General features: G+C 40.9%; 1 protein-coding gene across 6 annotated transcripts in view; it reads left to right on the top strand.

Moving 5' to 3' along the window:
- The window catches only part of vps13b (vacuolar protein sorting 13 homolog B), a 396,480-nt gene that overhangs the window by 238,874 nt on the left and 136,147 nt on the right, over positions 1-21,459 (top strand). For all 6 annotated transcript variants that reach the window (XM_084725927.1, XM_084725925.1, XM_084725926.1 and 3 more), the window contains exons 32-34: positions 12,057-12,260; positions 18,141-18,267; positions 20,301-20,444. In XM_084725927.1, coding sequence (XP_084582053.1) covers positions 12,057-12,260; positions 18,141-18,267; positions 20,301-20,444 — 475 coding nt within the window. The remainder of the gene's footprint in view (positions 1-12,056; positions 12,261-18,140; positions 18,268-20,300; positions 20,445-21,459) is intronic.

Below are 21,459 nucleotides of genomic sequence, written 5' to 3'. Positions count from 1 at the left end.
GATGTATCCTAGCCACATGAAGTCAACTAAGAGCATTAGGGAGCTGATATATAGAATTTCAGGTTATTGTTTTTTATACTACAATACAGTAATCCTACCATCCAAGAGACTTAAATATAGAGACACTGATGGAAGTGAACTCATATTTGGAAAATGTTAGCTTGGAGAATAGCTTTAATATTTTTTCCCAGCTCATGTAGCATTTTCTGCTCTGTATCATTAAACCCTTCCAAATGTTCTTCTCTCTCCAGTACGCTGTTTGCCATGAATTCATTCTTCTTCTGCCCTTAATTAATTCTTCCTCCTCTCCACCCAACCCTAGCAGACCTACTTCATGCCTGTTTTGTATTGTTCCCTTGTCTATACATGATTCAGTCTTCATGTATCCTACAATCCTCGTGTTCCCCTCCACCCGACTCATTAGTGCCAAGTCATCTCACACGATGTTGTTGAGGTTTTCCCACCTTCTCGTCACTTCTTGTTCCCCTTTTCTTACTCTCTCCACCCTGTTTTCACTCCCTTGTTCTCTTTAATTTCCTCTCTTCTCCCTACTTCTCCTGTTTCTCCTCACATCCTTATCCCCCCTTGCTGTGTGTCCCCTAATCTCCATCTTCTGTATAGGATGTTATTGAACATTTTGTACACATGCCCTCTTCTGTATTTCACCTCCCACTTTGTTTGGTCTCCTCGTTGCTCCCTCTTGTCAATTTCTTTCTGGTCAGCTCACAGGATGCTGTAGAGCATTTCCTGCCACCAGGGCTACAGGAAAGAGGCCGAGCACAGCCCCGTTTGATGTGCCATCTCCTCTAATTCTTTACACCTGGACTGTTCTCTGGACAGATTTTCTGCTCAACAGAAGCACTACTCATTCCCTGGTTCTGTCCTTCCATCCTACAGCATCTCCCACTCAATTTCTCAAGCTCCTCCTGTAGCCTCTTGCTTCATAACATGCTCTTCTGTTCAATATGCTTTAAAGACCTCTACAGGGGGTAGAAACTCTGTCCCGCAGAGGCACAGGAGGCTGACATGTCAGCATCATGTCTCTCTCATCTCTCAGTTCCTCCTAATAAAAACAAGGCCTGGTCCGACTAAACCCAGACACTGCTGAAGCTCTGGTTTGCATGGTTTTGATTTTTTTTAACTCCCCTCCTGCTACTTCTTTTTATTATTTTGTCCCCCTTTTTTCGATCCATTTCTTTCTCTTTGTTTTTCCCCATTAAAGGTTCTCAGTGCCCGCAGCTGTTTGGATGTCGGCATGGCGGTCAGAAGTTTTGGCATTGTGTTGTTTGAATGCCATATTTTCACAGCACTGCCTGTTTAGAGTTGTGGTTTGTCAGGAGCCTGCAGGGGCCACTTCCTCCCCACTGTTCTGGAGTCACTGTACCAAAACACTGACTGGCAAGAGAGGAGAGGAGAGGAGAGGAGAGGAGAGGAGAGGAGAGGAGAGGAGAGGAGAGGAGAGAGAAAATAATACGATGTAAGGAGAGGACTGAAAGAATGAAGGAGGATACTAAAAGAATAGTAGAAAATGATTGTGGAAGGAATTATGTAAAGATGAGGTATAGATGAACACCAACAAAAGACAGAACGGAAAGCTAGGAGCAGAGGTGTTGCAGGAAGAAAGTACTCATAGTGGCTATCGCCCACACTACATCATTATCTTTCATTGAGTTTTATGCACTGTTCCTTAATTACTACAGTTCTTCCTACTCACTCTGTGTCTCACACAGCAGTTTCCTCTTCTCTGTCACTTTCCATGACTTCCATCTCCCTTTTGTGGTTCTCACATTCTGCATGCTTCTTCCTCTTTATTGGAACAAGATGCAGTGCCAGCAAACACAGAAACAAGCAGGCTCAGGCTGATTCTTACAGAACACTGTCATTGCACATGTTCAGTACGACAGGCTCCAGATGATGCTGATTGAATGCAGCCTTTAGTTTTTAGCTCTCACCTCCTGTAGGTCTCTGAGATGAAGCCTTTTTCAGGAATTTATTGAGGACATTCTAATTACACCAGCATCTTCTCTTACATCACATTTCTATCTGGTAGTTATAAACTGTTACTTCAGTTTCTTTATCCTCTTTTTAAACTATATTTCCATACAGGGAGTGAGGAGAGCTTTCACCTCATTTAACCCACAGAAGTTGGATCATTTGACTTGCAAATTAGGCAGTGCGGTTGGTGTGGTGACATTCAAACTTCTTTGATGACACCGCTCAACACAAGAGAAATCAGCCAGAGATCACAACAGTCACAGCCGTTATGGATAGTGATTTGTGTCGACATGTTTCCTGATATTGTGGAAAACAAGTCGAGGAGTTAGAAGGCTCTGTATGGTTTACTTGCACCTTTGCTGTAGATGTTTATGCCCCTGCACCAGCGACAGCTGTGACTGGAGGCATTATGTTTCCAGGTTGTATGTCTGTCCACCCCATTCTCATCAGTATGATACCTCAGAAACACGTTGAGGGAATTTATTCAAATTCATCCACTTGGATTCAAGGATGAACTGATTACAATTCAGCGGACAAAGGTGACCTCACAAACATGTTTTTGGCCATAACATAAATTTTCTCACAAATGTCTAATAGGAAAAAGTGATGGAGTGATGGCTGATTACATCCATAAAAGGTCAGAGGTCAACCTCACTGTGACATCATAGCATTCTGCAAAAGCACACATTTTTATACATAATTATTATTACACATTACTCAACACCATAACTCAAGTAGAAGGAGAGATTGTGACAGTATTTCATATTTGGTCAGATAGTGAATTGGTGACATCGATGTCCACCTGATTGTACAGTATAGACCTTATGTCCCGCGCCGCCTGGTCGAAGATCATTCATGTTTTGGAATTTGTAGCAACATCCATATTTGAAGTATCGTAGTCCACCATCAGCTTGTTGTGGCATCCTGTGACGATGCTTTCCATCAACCCTCTGTACTCCTCTGTAAAAATAGTCTCTAAGTGATGACAGCATGTTTCTCATTGGAAATCATTCACTGGAATAATTTTGGTCAAGAACTTCCATTTTGCCAAAAACGCTCTCACATCACATTTTATTAAATTCCTTCAAAGTCTTCACTACATGGATTGTAAGAGTCTGGATAGACATGGATGTAAACTGCAAGTTAAGTTGTTTGCGGAGGAATACATACATCTGTACGCATAAAACATGAATTTCTGGTAGTGTGGCAGCTGCATCAATCAGCTGTAAATGAACAGTTACGGTCACACTGCCATACCTTATTGGGACACTTGAGTAGAATCATTAATGTGATTCGTAACACCTGTGCTTTTCCAACTAAATCTAAGTGTCTGCTATGAAAAGAACAATAGAGCTTTAAGCAGGTTTTTGTGCTTAAGTTACTTTCAGTTTACATGGTTAGACTGAGGTGAGAAGTTTATTAACCTTCGTCATTTACTTGAACTGCTACATTGACACTTTCTTTCTTGTAGATTTGAATTGCAATTAAATTCCTCCTCTCCCATGCTGTCTCTGTACCTCTTCTTCTTTCTTCCCTCCCTCTCCCTTCCTCCCCATATCAACAGCATCACTAGCAGAATTAGGTAAGCACAGGAGTTCACTCCCCCCATGTGATTTCCTCAGTTAGAGGGGGAAAAGGGGGAAATCTCCTATATAGAAATGTCACTTTGTATAAATACACTCAGTGGTTTGGATGAATGCGAGATCCGCTTCAGAATTATAAACACTGGCTCTGCAGTCATTTACAGAGGAGGAAGAATTAGCTGATGTAGGAAGCATGTGTGCCCCAGATTATTGTAATTATTTTATGCTGTTTTTCCTTGCTGACAAAAAAGTATTTGGAGACTATCTCATGAGAAAGTGGTTGTAGTGCTGTTGTCTTGGGCTGCACCAGGGGTTTCTAAGCTGCTTTCATATTCTCAAAGTCCGACCTGTCTCTCCTCAAAGCTTGTGATTTAGACATAAGTTTTTAATTCCATTATGTGGGAGCTTCCAGCAGCAAGTCATTGTATTCTGTTTCATTCTGCTTTTTGTTTGCTGGAAGGAAATTTGAATTAGAACAAAATGTTGTTTAAGGTCAAGGCAAACGTCAACGAGAAGGACCTACTGTTTTAGCTCTCAGATTACATGTTTGTTCAGCCTGTCTGCTAAACCTGTAGCATACGTTAACCTAATCAAATATGGCCATCATTCCCCCTGACTTTGTTTAGGAAAATTTTCATTCTTTATCCGAAGATGTATAAGGCCTTGATATGTAATCTTGTTGCTTTAAACATTTTGTCAGAATTCAATAATTACTGTAAACAATGTGTAATCAAGTTCAAAGTGCTCTGCCAAAGACCCTCATTTTCACAGATAAAAATGAGCATCTTCAAAATACACACAAACGCGCCTGTGTGTACAGTAATGTGAACCAGCTTGGCAATACTGAAACGCTTAATCAATATCAAGTGGAAAAAACAGTAGTGGTTCATGCTGTTGGATCCATAAAGTGGGCCTAATTTTACAGCTCCATAAAACACCCTCCTTGCCGGAGCACGAATTGAACAATTTATGTGCCAGAGTAAATCACAAGGAATGCTCTGAAGACTGTAACCATCCTGGTTTGAGACTCATATCATACGGTGAATGTATATTGCATGTGAGCATTATGTTTTAATTTGTTTCCAGCTTAGCCTTAGAGTTTTTTGTGTTTGCATGTGCTTTTATGCCTGGTTGTTCTGATGGTGTGTTGTTATGGTCTTCACAAGTCCTAAGATTTAGGAATGATAAGAACTCTGTTGTCTATGTATTGTGTTATTGTGACAATCTGGACACCATTTCTGATACAACATGTGAGGTGCAGCTGTGCAAGTATTGCTCTTGCAAACATCATCAATTATTGTCAATCTACTTGAAACTGCGTCAGCTGGAATAAATGGTTTTGGTCCTGTGTGATTCTGACTCCTTTATGTTTCAAAAGAGGTTTGATTCACTTCAGGCTTTGTCAATCAGACCAGTGAACACCCCGAGTGCCTTGCCAGAGCCCAAGGACAGACTTTGTATCTGGAATCTTCCTCAAGCAAAAAGATCATTTTCCTTTAATTAGTGTAAAAGTAGCATTGAGGTATGCGCCTGTTCGACTTTAGCTTGATGAAAATAACTGCATGTGAGGGCAAGCCAGATCCTTGGCTACTCCTGCCATGTTCCCTACTGCAGCCAGTTATGAATAATCTATTCCACGCATGTGTTTAGCGATTAATTAAAGATAAGGCCTCTCAAATTAAAATGGCAGTGGGATTACATCATTGTGAAATTGCTTGGTGGGGACACAAATCTGGTTTCAATCTGGTCTGAGGAAGTCAGCGAGGCATTCCCTTCACACCTCTGCATCAGGGACCCGCTGCTAAAACTCTGCCTGACATGTTTTATAAAAGCAGCATTATGTCCATTTTCTGAGCCGAGAGGAAGCATATCAAATCTGTTACTGCTAACAGAGGAAGTGATTTCACAAGCGCCAGCCCACTCAGTTTTATGGGGAAAATGGTGGCTTTGTCCTTTGGTCACACACACACACACACACACACACACACACACACACACACACACACACACACACACACACACACACACACACGGATGACTTGTAGTAATTCTCACAGCAACTTCAAGTGAATAAGTTGTAGCTAAAGATGGAGATTTTCTGATATTCGGGTTGTCATGCTTTACCCTTATTCAATTTTCAATTGAAACTTTTTTTGGACAATAATGGCTGTGCCATTGTTAGACTATCAAATTTGCACCTGTGAACTAGCCACTAGATGCCCTTTAGGAATGCTAACCCTTATGTCAACCTGAACTCTAACATGTGACACAAACTGGAGTCACAGAAAAGTACATGCTATAAGAGGTAGTTCAACTTACTAACAGGAGTTTTTATCTGGTTATGACAGTGACTATCAGCTGGGTCAATCACTGATCCTGGTTTGGAATTATTGGAACTGAGAGCTCGTTTTGATTGATTTTCAATTTAGAATTGAAATTGTGATCTGATGCTACTTTCTTGTTACTGATTCCAATACCTGAACTTTGTTTTTGGCCTATAACAAGTACTGATTTGATACCAGTGCAATAGAAAATAGAAAAAAATAATGCTAACCCTATATGGATGTGATATGATTGATATCGTTGTTGTATCGCCTGACTCAGGTTAAAAAAAATGTTGTATGGGACGCTGCTGGGAAGTAGTTTGGTCCTGTTTCAGGACTAATAAATTATGTGATATCAGACCTGTGCAAAGACTTGCATTCTTGTCAATAACCATTCCAGCACTTTAGACTGTTAGACTGTATTAGTATAAGAACAACCTTAGTTTAAGACCTAAGATGGACTGATGTGCACACACAGGCGCACGTCAGCCATTTTCAGCAGCAGCCACAACTTCAGTGGTTCAGAAACGAGGATCATAGAGGCCTTTTTCAGTAGATCCACTGCAGATGTATCTACTGTATGAGAAGTCACTGCCCTTCAAAAGCTGATGAATTACTGTCCCTGCTACCCAGGAATGTTCCGTGCTTAGAGCTACATGCAAGCAGAAGCAGAAGGCTAAACAGACCAGGAAAACTGTGTTTGTATGTGTGTGTTAAGACGAAGCAGAACAGAAGCGTTGGAGATGAGAGTACATTTGTAAGTTTCAATAAATGGCCCTCACAGTACTATTAGTGGGGACAAACTGCAGAGTACTTCAGGCAGAAATGTTTGGAGTCGCATCAACCTCCTGACTGATGTACAGCCAAGGATATGTGATATTATACGGCTTTAAAAATACTTTCTTGTTATAATGTGTTAATAAATGAGTAAGTGTTCACTCCGGGATTGTAGCAAACTGTATGTTTTTACTGTATAATGAATCATGGAATATGATGAAAGATTAGCTGTTTAATTTGTATAGTCACTGGCATGTGTGAATTCCATGAAACACACATCAGCCAAAGCCAAGTGAAATATCTGTTCAGTCTTCACTCATGGCTTCTTTGCAACATGGAGCTCTGATGCAAGAAGCAGATTGTGAATTAGTACATGATGAGCCTATAAATTACAGCGGCCAGACTGACATCTTTAACAGGCCATTATGGCGAGCACATGTTAGCCAGTGTCTTCAGAGCAACACGTCTAATACCGACTGTTTATAACAGTATAACTCCTTTGACATGTAAACTACACTGGAGATAAATGACTCCCGTAATTAAGATATGTTGAAATCAAAGTGCAAACACTGATTTTCAGTATACACCATGTCACTGTAAACAGAAGGCCTTCTTCTGTACCGCTTTTTCTAAGTTCTTTATTATCATGTACCGTTGTCATGGGGGTGGTATGAGCACAAGCTAAGCCCTTCTTGTATTGTATATAGAAGTAATAGTTTCATCCTAAGATCTTGTGTAAATATGATATAATTGGTCGAGTATGAGTGTCTTTAAAGTGCAATCAGTCTAATGAATAACAGGCTTCTGTTGGGAGCTGCAGTGGAGATGAGTAATGTTGTTGGGCTAAAAAAGAATAGATGATTGAGTTTTTGTCATGGGAATTTGTCAGTACATCAAAGCCTAGACGCAATGCAGGGAAGGACCAATTTATGTTTATTGTGTATTGTGCCAGTGAGAACAAAAAATCAACCATAGTTTGGAGTTGTTGTGCTTGGCCGCAAGAAGTACTTTGTTATTGCCAAGTGTGACAAATTTGGAGCATTGTCACAGCTTTGTTGTCTTGGATATTTTGTTGTTTTGTGACTGTGTTTGACTCCTGTTGAAAAGACTACAGTCATCAAAAATCATTTTAGTAGCAGCGGTATGAAAATCCCTGAGTGACTGGGTCTTATATTCTGCTGACTCGCCATGTTCCACGACATCATTTTCCCCTCTCACTCCGAGGGCTGCTCAGCGTTCTAATTCGGAGCCTTAATTACTATAATTGGTAGATGCAAATTAACAGCAATTGGACTTGACTGGGGTCATAAATCCACAGCTCAGAACTCGCAGAATTTCTGGCAATTCAGAGCGGACCACCGTAGGCAGGGGTGCTTAACTTACTAAGTAATTGCAAGTTTCATGAATCATAATGCTTATGAATTCCCCCTCGGCACACACACAGCCCCAGTGGGACTCCGCTTTAAGCCACTGGGAGTCATAGCAAGCAGATTGAGAAGCCACTGTGCAGCTTTGGCCTCTCCACAACAGAAATACCATAGAGGAGCTGCTGGGTGCTAATGGTGTTTGCCTAATAGCATTTGAAGCCACAGAGAAAGAACATCAAAACCTCAATTGAACACTTTCTTTTTTAGAATTTATGGATGAGTGATACCATTTATGCTGGTCTCACAAAAACCCTCTACATTTTGCATCTGAACAAAGTGGTGGAGACCCTGCCACAAAATTAAATGACACAGCAAGACATGCACCGTTGGTGTTTCACATAGCATGGGCTCACTCAGTTCAAATATACAGTAGTTGGGGTCTGCTCAAAATAAAGAACATGGAACAGTCATGAAATATAGCACATCTGTGTACAAACCTAATTTAGCTTGACTTGGTCGAATTAAGCCTGAGATCTCAATGAAATTTCTACTCAGTATGTCTGTTCGACCAGGAGAGTAGAACCAGAGGGCCCCATCTCTCTTAAACACACACTTACCAGCACACATGCATTTACATACACCCCTGCCTGTGTTGAACGTGTAAGCAGACATGTATTGCATGTGATTGTTGGGGAAATGGAGTGAAAAACAGGTCTGGGGTTGTGGGTTCAGGTTGCGGGTTTCAGAGTGACGAGATCCAGAAGCCAGCGGCGCTTGGTATTACCCTGGTGCTTCCTGCCCCACTGGCTTGGGGCAGGGGAATGGGGACGGGGGGGGCTTGAGAGAGAGAGAAGGTGGGAGGACATTTAAAAGCCAAGGGCCAGGATACACCCTGCCCCACAGGATCCCCTCGGCAAGAGGCTGTAACACAGCCCACTGCTCCCACAGTCCTACCATTGGGCCCTGAGCCTCAACCAGATCCCGCTGTGGCTTGTTTTACAACCTTGAACCACAGTTAGCCTTCAAAACCTTAGCATGGTAATCAGGCTCTCCCATGATTCCACTTTCACTCTTTTTCAACAAGCCCCTTTACTTATTTACCCATTGGCTCTGTTCAGTATGATTCTGTATCCATGGAAGACCCTTGAAACGTATTTCACTTTATTTTTCTTACAATTTATTCTCTCCTATCGTGCAAGACCTATATTCCAAGTCTGGATGTTATTTCAAAGCCGTGTGCAGCAGCAAAGTAAATCTTTTGCTGGTTACACCTAATGCCTCCATGGCATGCAGCAGCAGCAGTTTGAATCTGCATGAGCTCATTTGCTGTTTATCAGTATATACATGTGCATTAGCTAATATGTGTGTGTTAACGGGTGTGTGCCCAGAAGGTTCCTTCTTGAATCCTATTACCACTTCTGCACACAATCTCAAATCTGCTACATGTTAAGCACTCAGTCCTCCCACACGTCTACTTAATAACACAAATCATGATTGATGCTCTGCCCAGCACATGCATAGACCTGAAGAATGCTAAACAGAAGAACATAACTTGCAATTAATTGTCCATTTGTAAATTTGTCTGCATATCTTCTATTCAAAGGAATTTGGAACATCATCATTTTTTCTCAGTGATGAAGTACCAGTGAATCTCTCTTTCCAAGTGCTGCATTCAAGATACATAACACTGCCATGCCTTCACTATTTTGTCTGCTGTTTCCCACTGGAGGGCTTGAATTGGATGGAGGCTTTGACTTTGAGCCATAATAACGTTGGACGGGAGCCCTCATATTTCAGCTCTGATGCGAAATCGGCCCAGTGGCTTTTCGGACTCAAATTGGGTTTAAATTGTGTCAGAGGAGGGAGAAATGTTTTTTAAAATAATAGCCATGAATGCCATGAAGCAGAGCGTTCTTACTGCAGAGCTTTTGATCCGTTTTTATAAATAGCAGAATTTTGTCGTAAAAAATAATGTTTCTGTGGTCTTTTCCTGCAATTAAAATAAGGTTGGCTCGGGAACAAGGGCAAAACTAAGTACTTGTGTTTGAGAAAAATTTCTCTCCCACTCTCTCTCCCCCTCTCCCTTCCTTCCCTCCCTGCCTTCCTCATCTGCAAAAGCATGTCATTTATGACTTGTTATTTTCATCTCTGCTCCATATTTTCCACATGGCAGTGGCAGGCAGATGTCTGATAATGGCACATGAGACCCAGCAGAAGGGTGTGTTACACCTGCCTCGCTCTGTATGTTTTTAGTTCGTCCGTGTATATGGTGGGCAGAGCGAGCGCCGTGCTTTCCCAAGGCATTCTCTGATTCCTCTTGGCCAAGCAGTGTGGTCTTCACATGACCAATCAAATATGTCAAACCGCCAGTGTTTTCCCCCCACATGTACAACAAGAAAATCTGGCTTCAATTATTATTGCACCCCAAGGGGAACTTCCAAAATTCCTCCCCTCCTCATTTGTCAGAAATGAAGCTCTCTCGTTTCCTGCGATTGGCTGAAATATGTCTTTTGATATTAAATCACACCGGTTTCCACTGGCTGCATGACCAAGACAAATGTTTATCATATTTATTTATGTCATTGGAGATGACCCTGCAGCTCGGCAATGTCGAGACTTGGCTGCAGACTCCTGTGTAATGTTGATTGTGAGTAAGAGAGTCTCCTAAATAAGCTGAAGCTAAGAGATAATTTGGAAAGCACATGAGGTAACTGTGGTTTGTTTAATGTGAAAAATACAGTTTTGGGGTTGGGGAGGGTGATGGAGGTACTGTTACAAAAGCCCTAATGAATCTAGACTGACACATCCCACCCAAACCTTACAGGGCTCTTGGTTTGATTTATATTATACTCTGTTGATAAATGTGGTTCCAAATGTTGATTAAGGATCTGTTTCACTTGTTTGTATGTCAACAAATCCAGCTAAATCCAGTTATACACCTCTGATCTCCCATTGCCATTGTTTTTGTTCTTGGTGCTTATTGTCATAACACCACGCTCTGGTAGAGGCCTTTCCAGTGTGGCTCAGGGAGGGAAACGCTATATGAAAATTGCCATTGACGTTGCCGAAACAAATAAAACTACTCATGCTGCCGCTACATCTGTAGCCATTTTAAGCCCTTATTTATACCATTTAAGCTCTCATTTGAATTCACCAGCACAAATAAACATATCATAACGAACCGAAAGCCCTGATGTCATATGCAGATGTTGAATTTTGATTATTCCTTTTGCCTCGTGAATTCGTCAGGATCTTGTCTCTCAAAGGCAAAATAGATGACATCACTTTTTCTTGGCGCTGAAGGGACTGTTTGCTCACTTGAGTGTAGCAGTTCGAGTACAGAGACAGCGCTGCCCACTCCTGACATATCTCTACATCTCTTCTACCATATTACAGTTTGTGTATACTGTAGAAGTCCTGTGTTTCTGGAGACAGAAATAGAAAGAGAGAGGCAGTAAGAGCCCCAGTCTCCAGACTACTGTGCTGTCCAGCCAGGGGTTTAAGTGATGTTTACTGCCAGTGATAAGCTGGCATAAATCAGAACTTTAAAAAAAGGCAAATGATTTCACCTGAGGCCCGGGGTTATTTATCTGAGGCTTGGCTGTACAAGCAACAGAGGCTTTGATTTAGTCATAAATCATCCTGTAAGAAGCGTGTGCTACTAAGCCTCTGAGCAGGCAGAGGGAAGAAAGAAGTTTGCAGTGGTTAGGGCCTGCTGCCAGAACCTCTTTGCTGGTTCACTATAACAGACTACCTGGTCGACTCCTGGATTCATGTACTTTGTTATAAATACAACCTGACTCAATGTGACCCCAACAACAATAAATAAAACCTGTTCATGTCTTATACATTTGGGTTAGTTGGACTTAGACACCTGCTTCTTTCTTGGGCACTACCGGCTACCATGTGGGTTTGCCCTGATACGCGTTCTCAAAAATCTAAGTCATGACCAGGCTACATGATCTGTAAAATGACTCATCTAAATAGCTTTTTCCCTCTCTTCCTTCTAGACGTGCATTGAATCTTGGCATCCTGCGTGACCCTGGTTCAGAGGTGGAGGACCGTCAGTACCAGATCGACCTCCAGTCCATCAACATTGGAACAGCTCAGTGGGAGCAACTCAAGCCAGAGAAGGAGGGAACCAAAGGAGGTGTGTCGGCAGAGAGTGAGAGGAGCTCCCAGAACCCAGCCCTCGAGTGGAACATGGCCAGCAGGTCAGTATTTGCATGCTAAGACTAGAGGGTAGACGATGCTGTTATGATTAATTCATTCATGTTATATGTAGGTTTTTGTACGTGTTAATATATTAAATAATTGTTGGAACATCCACTGTTAAATAGTAAATATTCAAACAACAAATAGGGAGTGTTGGTGATATAAAAAGAAAAATAAGCAGGTGCTCCTCAAGGATAGGGCCAGCAATTAGAGAAACATGAGACAAAAGTGGATTAAAAAATTTGTCAGTTATTAGTTAGTAAAGGAGTTTTATATTCACAATCAGTGCCTCAGATTTTTTCAGATACCTTGGACTTCCATCAGTAGATATGCTGGTCATTTTTTATTTGAATTGCATAATGTACTGTATCAACATCAGCTTCTCATCAGACTTTACAAAATGTTCTGTTGTCTGTAATATTTGGAGAAATCACTGATGGGTACTTCCACGACAAGCACCAGAACGACGCAACTGTTGGGGAGGTGTGCAGCACATTACAGCAGTGAACCAACATGATTGGTAACATTGAATTCACACCTACCTTATTTGACCTTATTTGGACTTTTTAGTTTGATCCGAACCAGGTGGTCTTAGTCCAGATCAAATTGAACCATGATTTGGTTTGTGTATAGTGTGAAAACAATTTTTTTTTAGATGGTTCAGACTGCCAGACCAATTATAGGAAGTTCAAAAACAATGCAATGCATCAAAACATGACCAATGGTAACACATGGGAAGAAGAGGAAACCAAATGTTTGATTGGAATTTGGTCTGATGACTGTATAAAGGGTCATTTGGAAAAAGCTCACAAAAATTTAGGCACTTTACAATTATTTTCCAATAAGACAAGAGAGAGAGGAGTTGAAGTGAATGGAAAACACATCAATGGCAGATGCACGCCCGTTTACAAACCAATCAATTATTATTACAGGGAGATGTACTTACAGGCATCACAATTCACATAGGTGATGACGACAGGACGTAGGTATGTCTGTATACATCTGTAGTGCATTTGCATCATTGCAATGTGAAACCAAAAATAACTGGATCAAATGTATACACTGTGATAAAAAAAAAAAGTGAACCTTGTTTAAACTGTCAGGTGTGAAATGTTCTTAAAGGTTTTTGTGTCTCAGGACTTGCCAAATCAAACCAGGACTAAAAAGTTTGTCATTGCTGAAAAAAAAACTCCATTTTGCCTCATGTGTGTAGTTGTCAGTCTCATCAAATTTTGATCATCAAAATCTTCAGAGGGTTTGATTTTGAAACACACACATTGATCTTTTTTATTATTTCCAATCAGTCAAGTGAAAAACCAACAATAAACCAACAGTAATTCTTAGAAGTAATACATATTGTGTTTAACCAAAACCTCTTTGTCACTTAATTATTAAAAACACATTAAAGAGCTGTATTGTTAATTTGGATGAGTCCCTTACAATGACCAAAGCAATTGGTATAATAATATAAATAATTGTCATTGCTGCTAGATTACATTGTTACACCCTGAGTCAGGTGCTCTGTGTGTGATCTGCTGTGAATGTCCCGAAATTTATCTCATCAGTCTTGATGTGGGAGCAGCATGTAGTTATTGAGTTAGCTCCCTATCATGGAGCCTCTCCATGCACAGTCATAATTACAAACCCTGTCATTTTTTTATAGACTCGGGAGCTAAAACAAGCACGAGTGTAACAGCCTGTTTGGCCCCACATCCTTTTTTTTCCGCTCATGTTTTGAGAGGGAACAGGCCCAAAAATCACAGAATCACAGGCAAAGAGTCCAGATTTGTTCCCTGTCAACTAAAAATAAGCTGTCGTGGAAGAATGCAGCGCAGAGTCAACACAGCCCTGATCGAGACTGAACGCTCTCAGGTCATTGGAGCGTAGACTGAGGCTGGCTGATATACACCCACCTTTCACACACCGACACTCTCAAGCACACTCTCTAGTGCACACAAACAACAGCAAACAATCAAACATACTCGTCATGAACACTGATATTTTCTTTACTGTACGGATATGTGTTACACATACAAACACACAGTGTGATAGCGTTTGGAGCCCTGCCAGCAAAACACAGCCTGCTGCTGCTGGTGATACTGATGCTGAGCCCTCAGCTCTTAGACCTGCCATAAGACCCCTTATTGTAACAGCCAACTTGAGTCAGACAAAGATGCCCAAAAATACTTTAAAATTTGTATGATTTAGCCAGCACTTGAAATAAAAATAGCATCTGCGACACAAAGATACAGTGTCTGGGACAATTCTGGGAGAGAAGAGAAACTTGTAATTACAAATGAAATTAGGAAGTTAATGCAAAATGGAATATGGGCCTATATCATTTTAATTGTACAGAGTTCAAATTTGAAAGGTGGGCATTAAAGTATTATAGTAATGTATGTTGTAGTATTGTATTCGCTGATTAAACAGAAATAAAGTAACGGTAACTAAATGAATGCTTAAAAGAATAATGAAAACTCTTGCCAAAGACAGAGGGTTATTTTCATTTTTTATGTGCAGGGAACAACTAGCAGAATGTCCATGGTGGACTGGAGTGAGTCGATGAAGTGATGCCAGTTACTGAAAAAAAAGTTACTAAATTATATGTGTTATGTAAAATGAAAAAAAAGAACTTAAATTTGTGACAATGATTTGTAAAGTGATGAACTGTTGAAAGTGAAGTTGGGGACAGCTACAGGATACTGAGGAAAAAAGTTCATTTCTTGCCCTGGATTTTACCTCTTCAAGGTTGCAACATTTTTTTTTTACCGAATTAAGCTAATGTCAAGTTGAGGTGCAGCGGCCATCTTTTTTAAGCCTCAAACTTGTGTAAAACATGGGGCAAGCATCAGTTTAAAAGAAGAAAAGCGATTATGCGGTCATTTTGATGCTTTCAGCCAGAGTGACTCAGAATGAGCAAGCATGTAGAGCTTTTGAGAGAGCATTTTCAACAACACAAAGGAGTGGACCTATGGGATAGAATCTCTAACCGCTGGACCACCCTGATTTCTTTTTACTCTCCCTCTGTCTCCTCAGTAGTTTTGACTATCTATCCCAGAATCCTCCTTTGTCTTGACCTTTTCTAACCGTGGCAGCCAGGGTCTGTTGTAAAACAGCCCTTTTACAGTAAGTAGCGGACTTGGACCTACGCTAGTGCCTTCCTCTCTTATTACAGAGTCTGACGAGCTCATATGAGCAAGGGGCTACTGAGGCTCGATACACTCACATTTTTTCTTTTTTACTCTCAATTTGTCTTTCTGTCGATGAAAACAGGGCTGCTTGGGCCTAGTGCCAACACCAGATTGTCTGACAGGGCAATGAGGTGAGATTTTGGGCTCACACTTTGGCCTCCAGAAGATGCTGAATGCCTTTTGAGTAGACTCAACTTTCTTTAAACGTACTATAGCTGCACGTCTGGATTTTTATTCAAAATGTGATCATGGGATGACCTAACATGTAGCTTAACAGTTACTTTTGTACTCAAAGGATTTACACACAGGATTATACTGTAGCAAAGGTCACTTTAGTTTGACAGTGACTTGTTGCCAATACAAAGTCATAGGAATTAATCATCTGATAATGAGAAGGTTTTCCCTTTGTCTCCTCTTGTTTTCATATGCTTAATAATTAGTAGTAAATATGCTTCTGCTCGCTCATGCTGAAAGGGTCAAAGTTTCTGTAGTTGAGGTTTTTGAATTTCGCCCTAACTCTAACGTTTAGCTTCCAAACAAATCATTCAGGGTGGCTGTGGTTGCCTCCTCATTCCCCTCTCCTTGCCGCGGGCAGGAGCAGCTCTGGAGGTTCTGTTGGAAAATGGGCTTTGCTGTACTACGCTGCTGTGTGCTGCACAGTATACCCGAGCCTCAGCCACCACCACGACCGAGTCATAACTGAACATGTGATTTAGAATGTTCCAACACACTGAGGAAAGGGGAGTCAAGTTCACAGCTTTACTTGTCTGCTGCAATCACCCGCAGAAATACACCACCTCGGTTGTAACAAGTTTTGACACACACCACTTCCAAAGTTCACACCTTTCCCTCACTCCCTACATCGATACCCCCCTCTCCACTCTCCAGTTTTGGATTCGTGGCATGTTCATTCTGCACTTTTTTGGGTTCAATTCCAGTAGTTGCGGATCTGCAGTGGCCTCAGTTGGCTTCCTGAGGTTTTCCAAGGAAATTCCAGCACCATGGATCCACTGACAGGATCTGTCCTCGTCACAGTGTGTCGTTGCCGATGAGGAAAGACCCTGTGTCACAGAGCCATGAACTCTCTCCATCTCCCTTTCTGTCAGCCACCCAGTGCAGGCCTTGCTCTTTTTGTCCCTGCCGCGGGATATCTACACTTACTGTTCACACTATATGGCTTTGTATGAAAACAAAGTCATTCTTTCCATCTTTTGTGCCTCATACCACACCCAATCAAAGGTACACACACACACATACACACACACACACACACAGAGTTCTCCAGCCCAGTCAGAGGACACCATATTACTGGTAAACCGAGCCGTGAGCCTCAGAGCCTCCAAGCCTTGCTGGTGAATGATAGCACCTGTCCCCTGCAACGAGACACTCATTGTTTCAATCCCTGTCTGAGGGGAGATTAGCCAACACCAATTGGCCCCACAGATCATTTCACCTCTGAATTAGGCCTCCCTCAAACTCTTGACGCAAAGAAATGTGTCAGAAAATAATCCCTTAAGGGCACTGGTAATGCACATTTGTGTAGCAGAAGTGAATATGATATTGGTTCTGGTTAAGTACTGTACTCTGGGCCACCTAGAAACGGGGCCTTTTATAATCCTAGCCAACTATAAATATTGGAAGCCGTACCACTTGATTGTTTTAATAGCAGCAGATGTGGCAATTAACACCACCTTATAAAGCCCACTGGTATATTTGTTTTACTGCTAACAAATGTTCCCACAAATATGACTTGATTGTGGGAATGAACATTAGTGAAATAGAGAGAGTTGATGTGAGAAGGTCTCTATTTGATCTTGTGTATACAATTAAGGGGTGTTCCCAATTGAGACTTGTCAAATAACGTCTCACTCTGTCTCTGTAACCATATTCAAGCTTCCAGCTAAAATGTGTTAGAGCAAAAAATTTGAAAAGCTCACTTATGGGAATATCTCACTGGTCTGGCCTGCGAGAGAAAATCTATTTTGAAGTCTCTTATTGTGAGCTCAGCTTTTCATCCCACTGGTTTGAATTTAAAAAGCCAGAGCAAGTTTGAAATGTGTGTCTGCCTGTCAGCTAAGGGCAAAACAAAAGCTCAGTTTTGAACATTTTGTGGTTTTGACTGTGTTGTGTTGACTTGTCACTCGTAGGCAGATGGGACAGTCTTACAAATATTTTACAACTGGTAACCATAACACATTATTAGTAAATAAAGGTTGTGGAATGTTAGTGAATAAGTGGTCCCTTATGGTTGCTGTTTGTATTGTAGTGTAATGCTAGAATCACTTCAACACCAGGACTGTACACTTTAGACTAAAAGGTAATTCAGTAATTAAACAAAATTGCTATATGTCTATCCTGATTTGATCTGACTGAGAACCTGAGGACATGCCTTGGTAGCGACTTGTCAGCCACAAGGTAGCCACGCCCTAAAGCATACCCTGCTTAATCATCTGTTTTATTCTAGAACATCAAAATGAATACAAGAGGACTTTTTGAAACTGTTTGTTGGGTCCATTAAGTTCTTGTAAAGCATGTTATACATATACATGCTTTAAGGATATGTCTCTAACTGAAGAACCTTTATTACCTCAAGTAATGTAGTTCATCCCATAGTTTTTCTCAGTTTTTAAGAGTACATTAACAGCTGCTGTTAATACTGCTGTTGTAATATGCTGTATCTCTGTTCAGTATCAGGAGACACCAGGAACGGCGGGCCATCCTGACACCAATCCTGACGGACTTTTCTGTCCGGGTGACTGCTGCCCCAGCCATCATCTTCAGCAAGAATCTGTCCCCTGACTGTGCACAGGCAGAGGTCAGTATCCACTCAGCACTGCTACTTATACACAAAATGCCTAATTTTAACCATTATGTCTTCAAGGTTAGAAATATAAATTTGAATATACTTGAAAAATTGCTTGATTTTCAACATAATCTGGTGTTTCATCTACACAATCATGTAAACTAAAAATCTTTTAATATTTTAAATGAAATTATTCTGTTGTCATATTTGTCTTTAACAGCTAGATAAGTCCACTGTTGATCCTTTACTCTGGAAACTGGCAAGCATTAAGTAATGGTAAATTGAGAGATGCTTTTATTGCTTCTATTTTAGTGCTTTTATTGGTGTTGTGAACAATCTTGGTACCTATTATTTGTGAAGAAATGGAAGATACTTGAACAGGAGTTTGACGTTCGTTTTGTTGCTCAGATTTCTAGGGTGTTTATTGTTTTAGTGTTTTTTTATATGTTATGTGTGATTGCCTGTCCTGTTTTTTATGACTTCAGGGACCATGTTGGAAATAAGTGTTTTACAGTTTAAATGTCATCCTATGCGTTGTTTGTCTTCTATATACATAAAATCAATCATTCAATGATCAAATACAATAAAAGTTAATATGAACAGCTGGTTAAATAAACAGAAAGTGACAAAATACATTGAGTGCTGTGGGTATAAAAGAATTTACAATTGCATTTATAGTAACAATTTAAATGTTACAATAAAGGACATCAAGAGTTTGGAAATTTTTGGTGTAGGTTCCTCAAAGATTCTTGAATTTTTGAATCCAGCATTACATCTTTCTTTTACAAGTATTCATAGTTTAAGAGTAATATTATCTGTACTGAGGCAAACTAACAAAATTGTCATAGTAAAAGCCAAACAATAACTGTAAACAAAGTTTAATATCTGATCCTTAATGACAGCAGGTCCTGAGGATGTAGGGATTTGCTTTAACAATGATTTCCAAGAAATTCACATTCAGTCAGAGGTTGCATATTTTTCTTCATCTACTTTGTAGAGGTTTGTTCACCGCCTACGCTGACATTGTGTCCCCTTTGACCGTGACCCGTTATACCCATGATTGTAACCATTACTCTCTCAATCCGTCGTCCATATGAAAATAGACGTTGATCATGTGAGATGTCAGAAGTATTTACGTTTTGCCTCCTAACATACAGTAACTTACTCATTAGGAATCCCTCAGCCAGTCGGCCATGTAATGGAGGCTTTTGACCCACAGAGTTCAAACCTTTCTGCTTATACAGCTGATGTTTTCTGGCACGGCTCTCTGAGACTTCCTGCCTCTTTGATGCCTCGTCCGTCCACGCTAACGTGCCCCTTGACAATGCCTAACAGCTAATCCATAGTTTGCACTGACACACACACACACACACACACACACACACACACACACACAGATTTTGATTTGTATAACTCCCTGAGGTATGGAGACTCAGGGCCAGTAACAACACAAACAGGACTTTGAACTATGTAGTGTACAGTGGATACATTACAACAATCTCTATAATAATCATATTCTATTTTTAAGTCATAATGATAATACTCTTAAATGTTTCATATGTCTAAATGAGGGGAAAAAACAAATTGTGATATTAATGGTACATCAGATATTGAATGAAATATTAGCAGAAACCTTCATGTTTTTAAACAGTGGGTCTGAGTAGATTTTGTTTACACAGTAGTGGCCAAATACCATTGTGTGTAGTTACTGTAGGTCTGGCCCGTGTGTGTGCGGTTCAACCCAGAGTGTTAGTGAGTGATATCCTGTTAGATGTAGCCTCCAGGCTGAGGTTTGAACTGCTGGCTGTGGGTGGGACCCTGGAGAGGACAGAGGGGGAAGAGGGGAATAGAGAACAACACAGCTAAACGGAGCAAGATAGAGGGAAGATAGAAAGTAAATAGAGAATAAAAGTTAAGACAAAAAGAAGCAGGGTGTGAGGTCACATTGATGCCGATGTGTCATTGAATGTCTTTCCTGCTCTCTCCACCCAATCCACCTTTTTTCATTTCCCCATGTGCTTTCTATCTCCCTCATCTCTCTCTAGGAGGTAGTAGTGTGTGGCCACTCTCTGGAGGTAAATGTGACCAGCAGTCTGGATTTCTACCTCAGCGTTGCCCAGGTGCAGCTCCTTCAGCAGCTTCTCAGAGACAACATGGTGGGGATGGACACTCCTGAGAAAAGTGCTGAGGTACATACTATAATCAACAAATATACAGTACACATCACACCCTGCTCCTCTGATCAACTCTCTCTTGCTGGTGATAATCATCTTGTTAATCTTCATCATGCATCCATTTGCAAATCGCTGCAGTGGTGCTGTGCCAGTTTCACTCAAAAATCCATCACAACCATTTTCCCAATCCAGTGCCCCTAACTATGGCCCCTGACTATTTTGGGTGAATCTAACACATTCAAATATTTACTTGCTGAGAGTAAGGCTGTTCTCTAATGTGACCTTAGTTTACTGTGCTGTGCTCAGCTGCAGCTTTCAGGGCCCTCTCTATTGTTTACAGGACAGGGAGCTCCCAGGCGCCATTTGCCCCGTCTGACTGCTTAATAAAGCTTTCTAATGGAACACAATATAAAAATATTTACCAGCTGCGGTGAGGATGGGAGTTGTAGACAACCGGGAAGGGGACAGGAGAGACAAGAGGAGGGGGAATGGGATGAAATTAAGTGAGTTGACAGAGTGATGTTACTGTTGTTACTCCACTTTGCGGGAGGACGTGTGTACTGACGTGCAGTGCCTGCGTCAGATGACTCAGAGACCGTAAAGGCTTCTGTAAATTGATGTGGTTGGCTTCTTAGGAAAACTTCAAATGCACATTAACGGGACAGCACAGCGATCACACTTTGTCTCTGTTACCACTAAAGATGGGCTCGACTATGCAGTGGTAACTAATACAGACAAAATACACAGTACCTTCTCTCTATACAGAGTGCATTCACAGAGCAGTCAGTCACCTGAAAGCAAATTAACATAATAAAATCAAATGTTAAAATGTGTATCTTACACTTGTTCCGTCTGTCTGATTTGTTAGTAATAATAATCTTTATTTATAGAGCACTTCTCTAAACTCATATTACACAGTGTTTGAAGGCAGCATATCAAGCAGATCATAAAAACAATTTCCTAGCAAATAAATACAATTTCCAGAAGGACAGTGAGTAAAAAGTAAAGCAAATAAATCTAGCAGATAAAA

The sequence above is a fragment of the Lutjanus erythropterus genome, chromosome 9, assembly GCF_056507025.1.
Source record: "Lutjanus erythropterus isolate fLutEry1 chromosome 9, fLutEry1.hap2, whole genome shotgun sequence".
Lineage (NCBI taxonomy): Eukaryota > Metazoa > Chordata > Actinopteri > Lutjaniformes > Lutjanidae > Lutjanus > Lutjanus erythropterus.
Note: the sequence above shows the minus strand (reverse complement) of the source record. Positions and strands in the feature narration are given on the sequence as shown.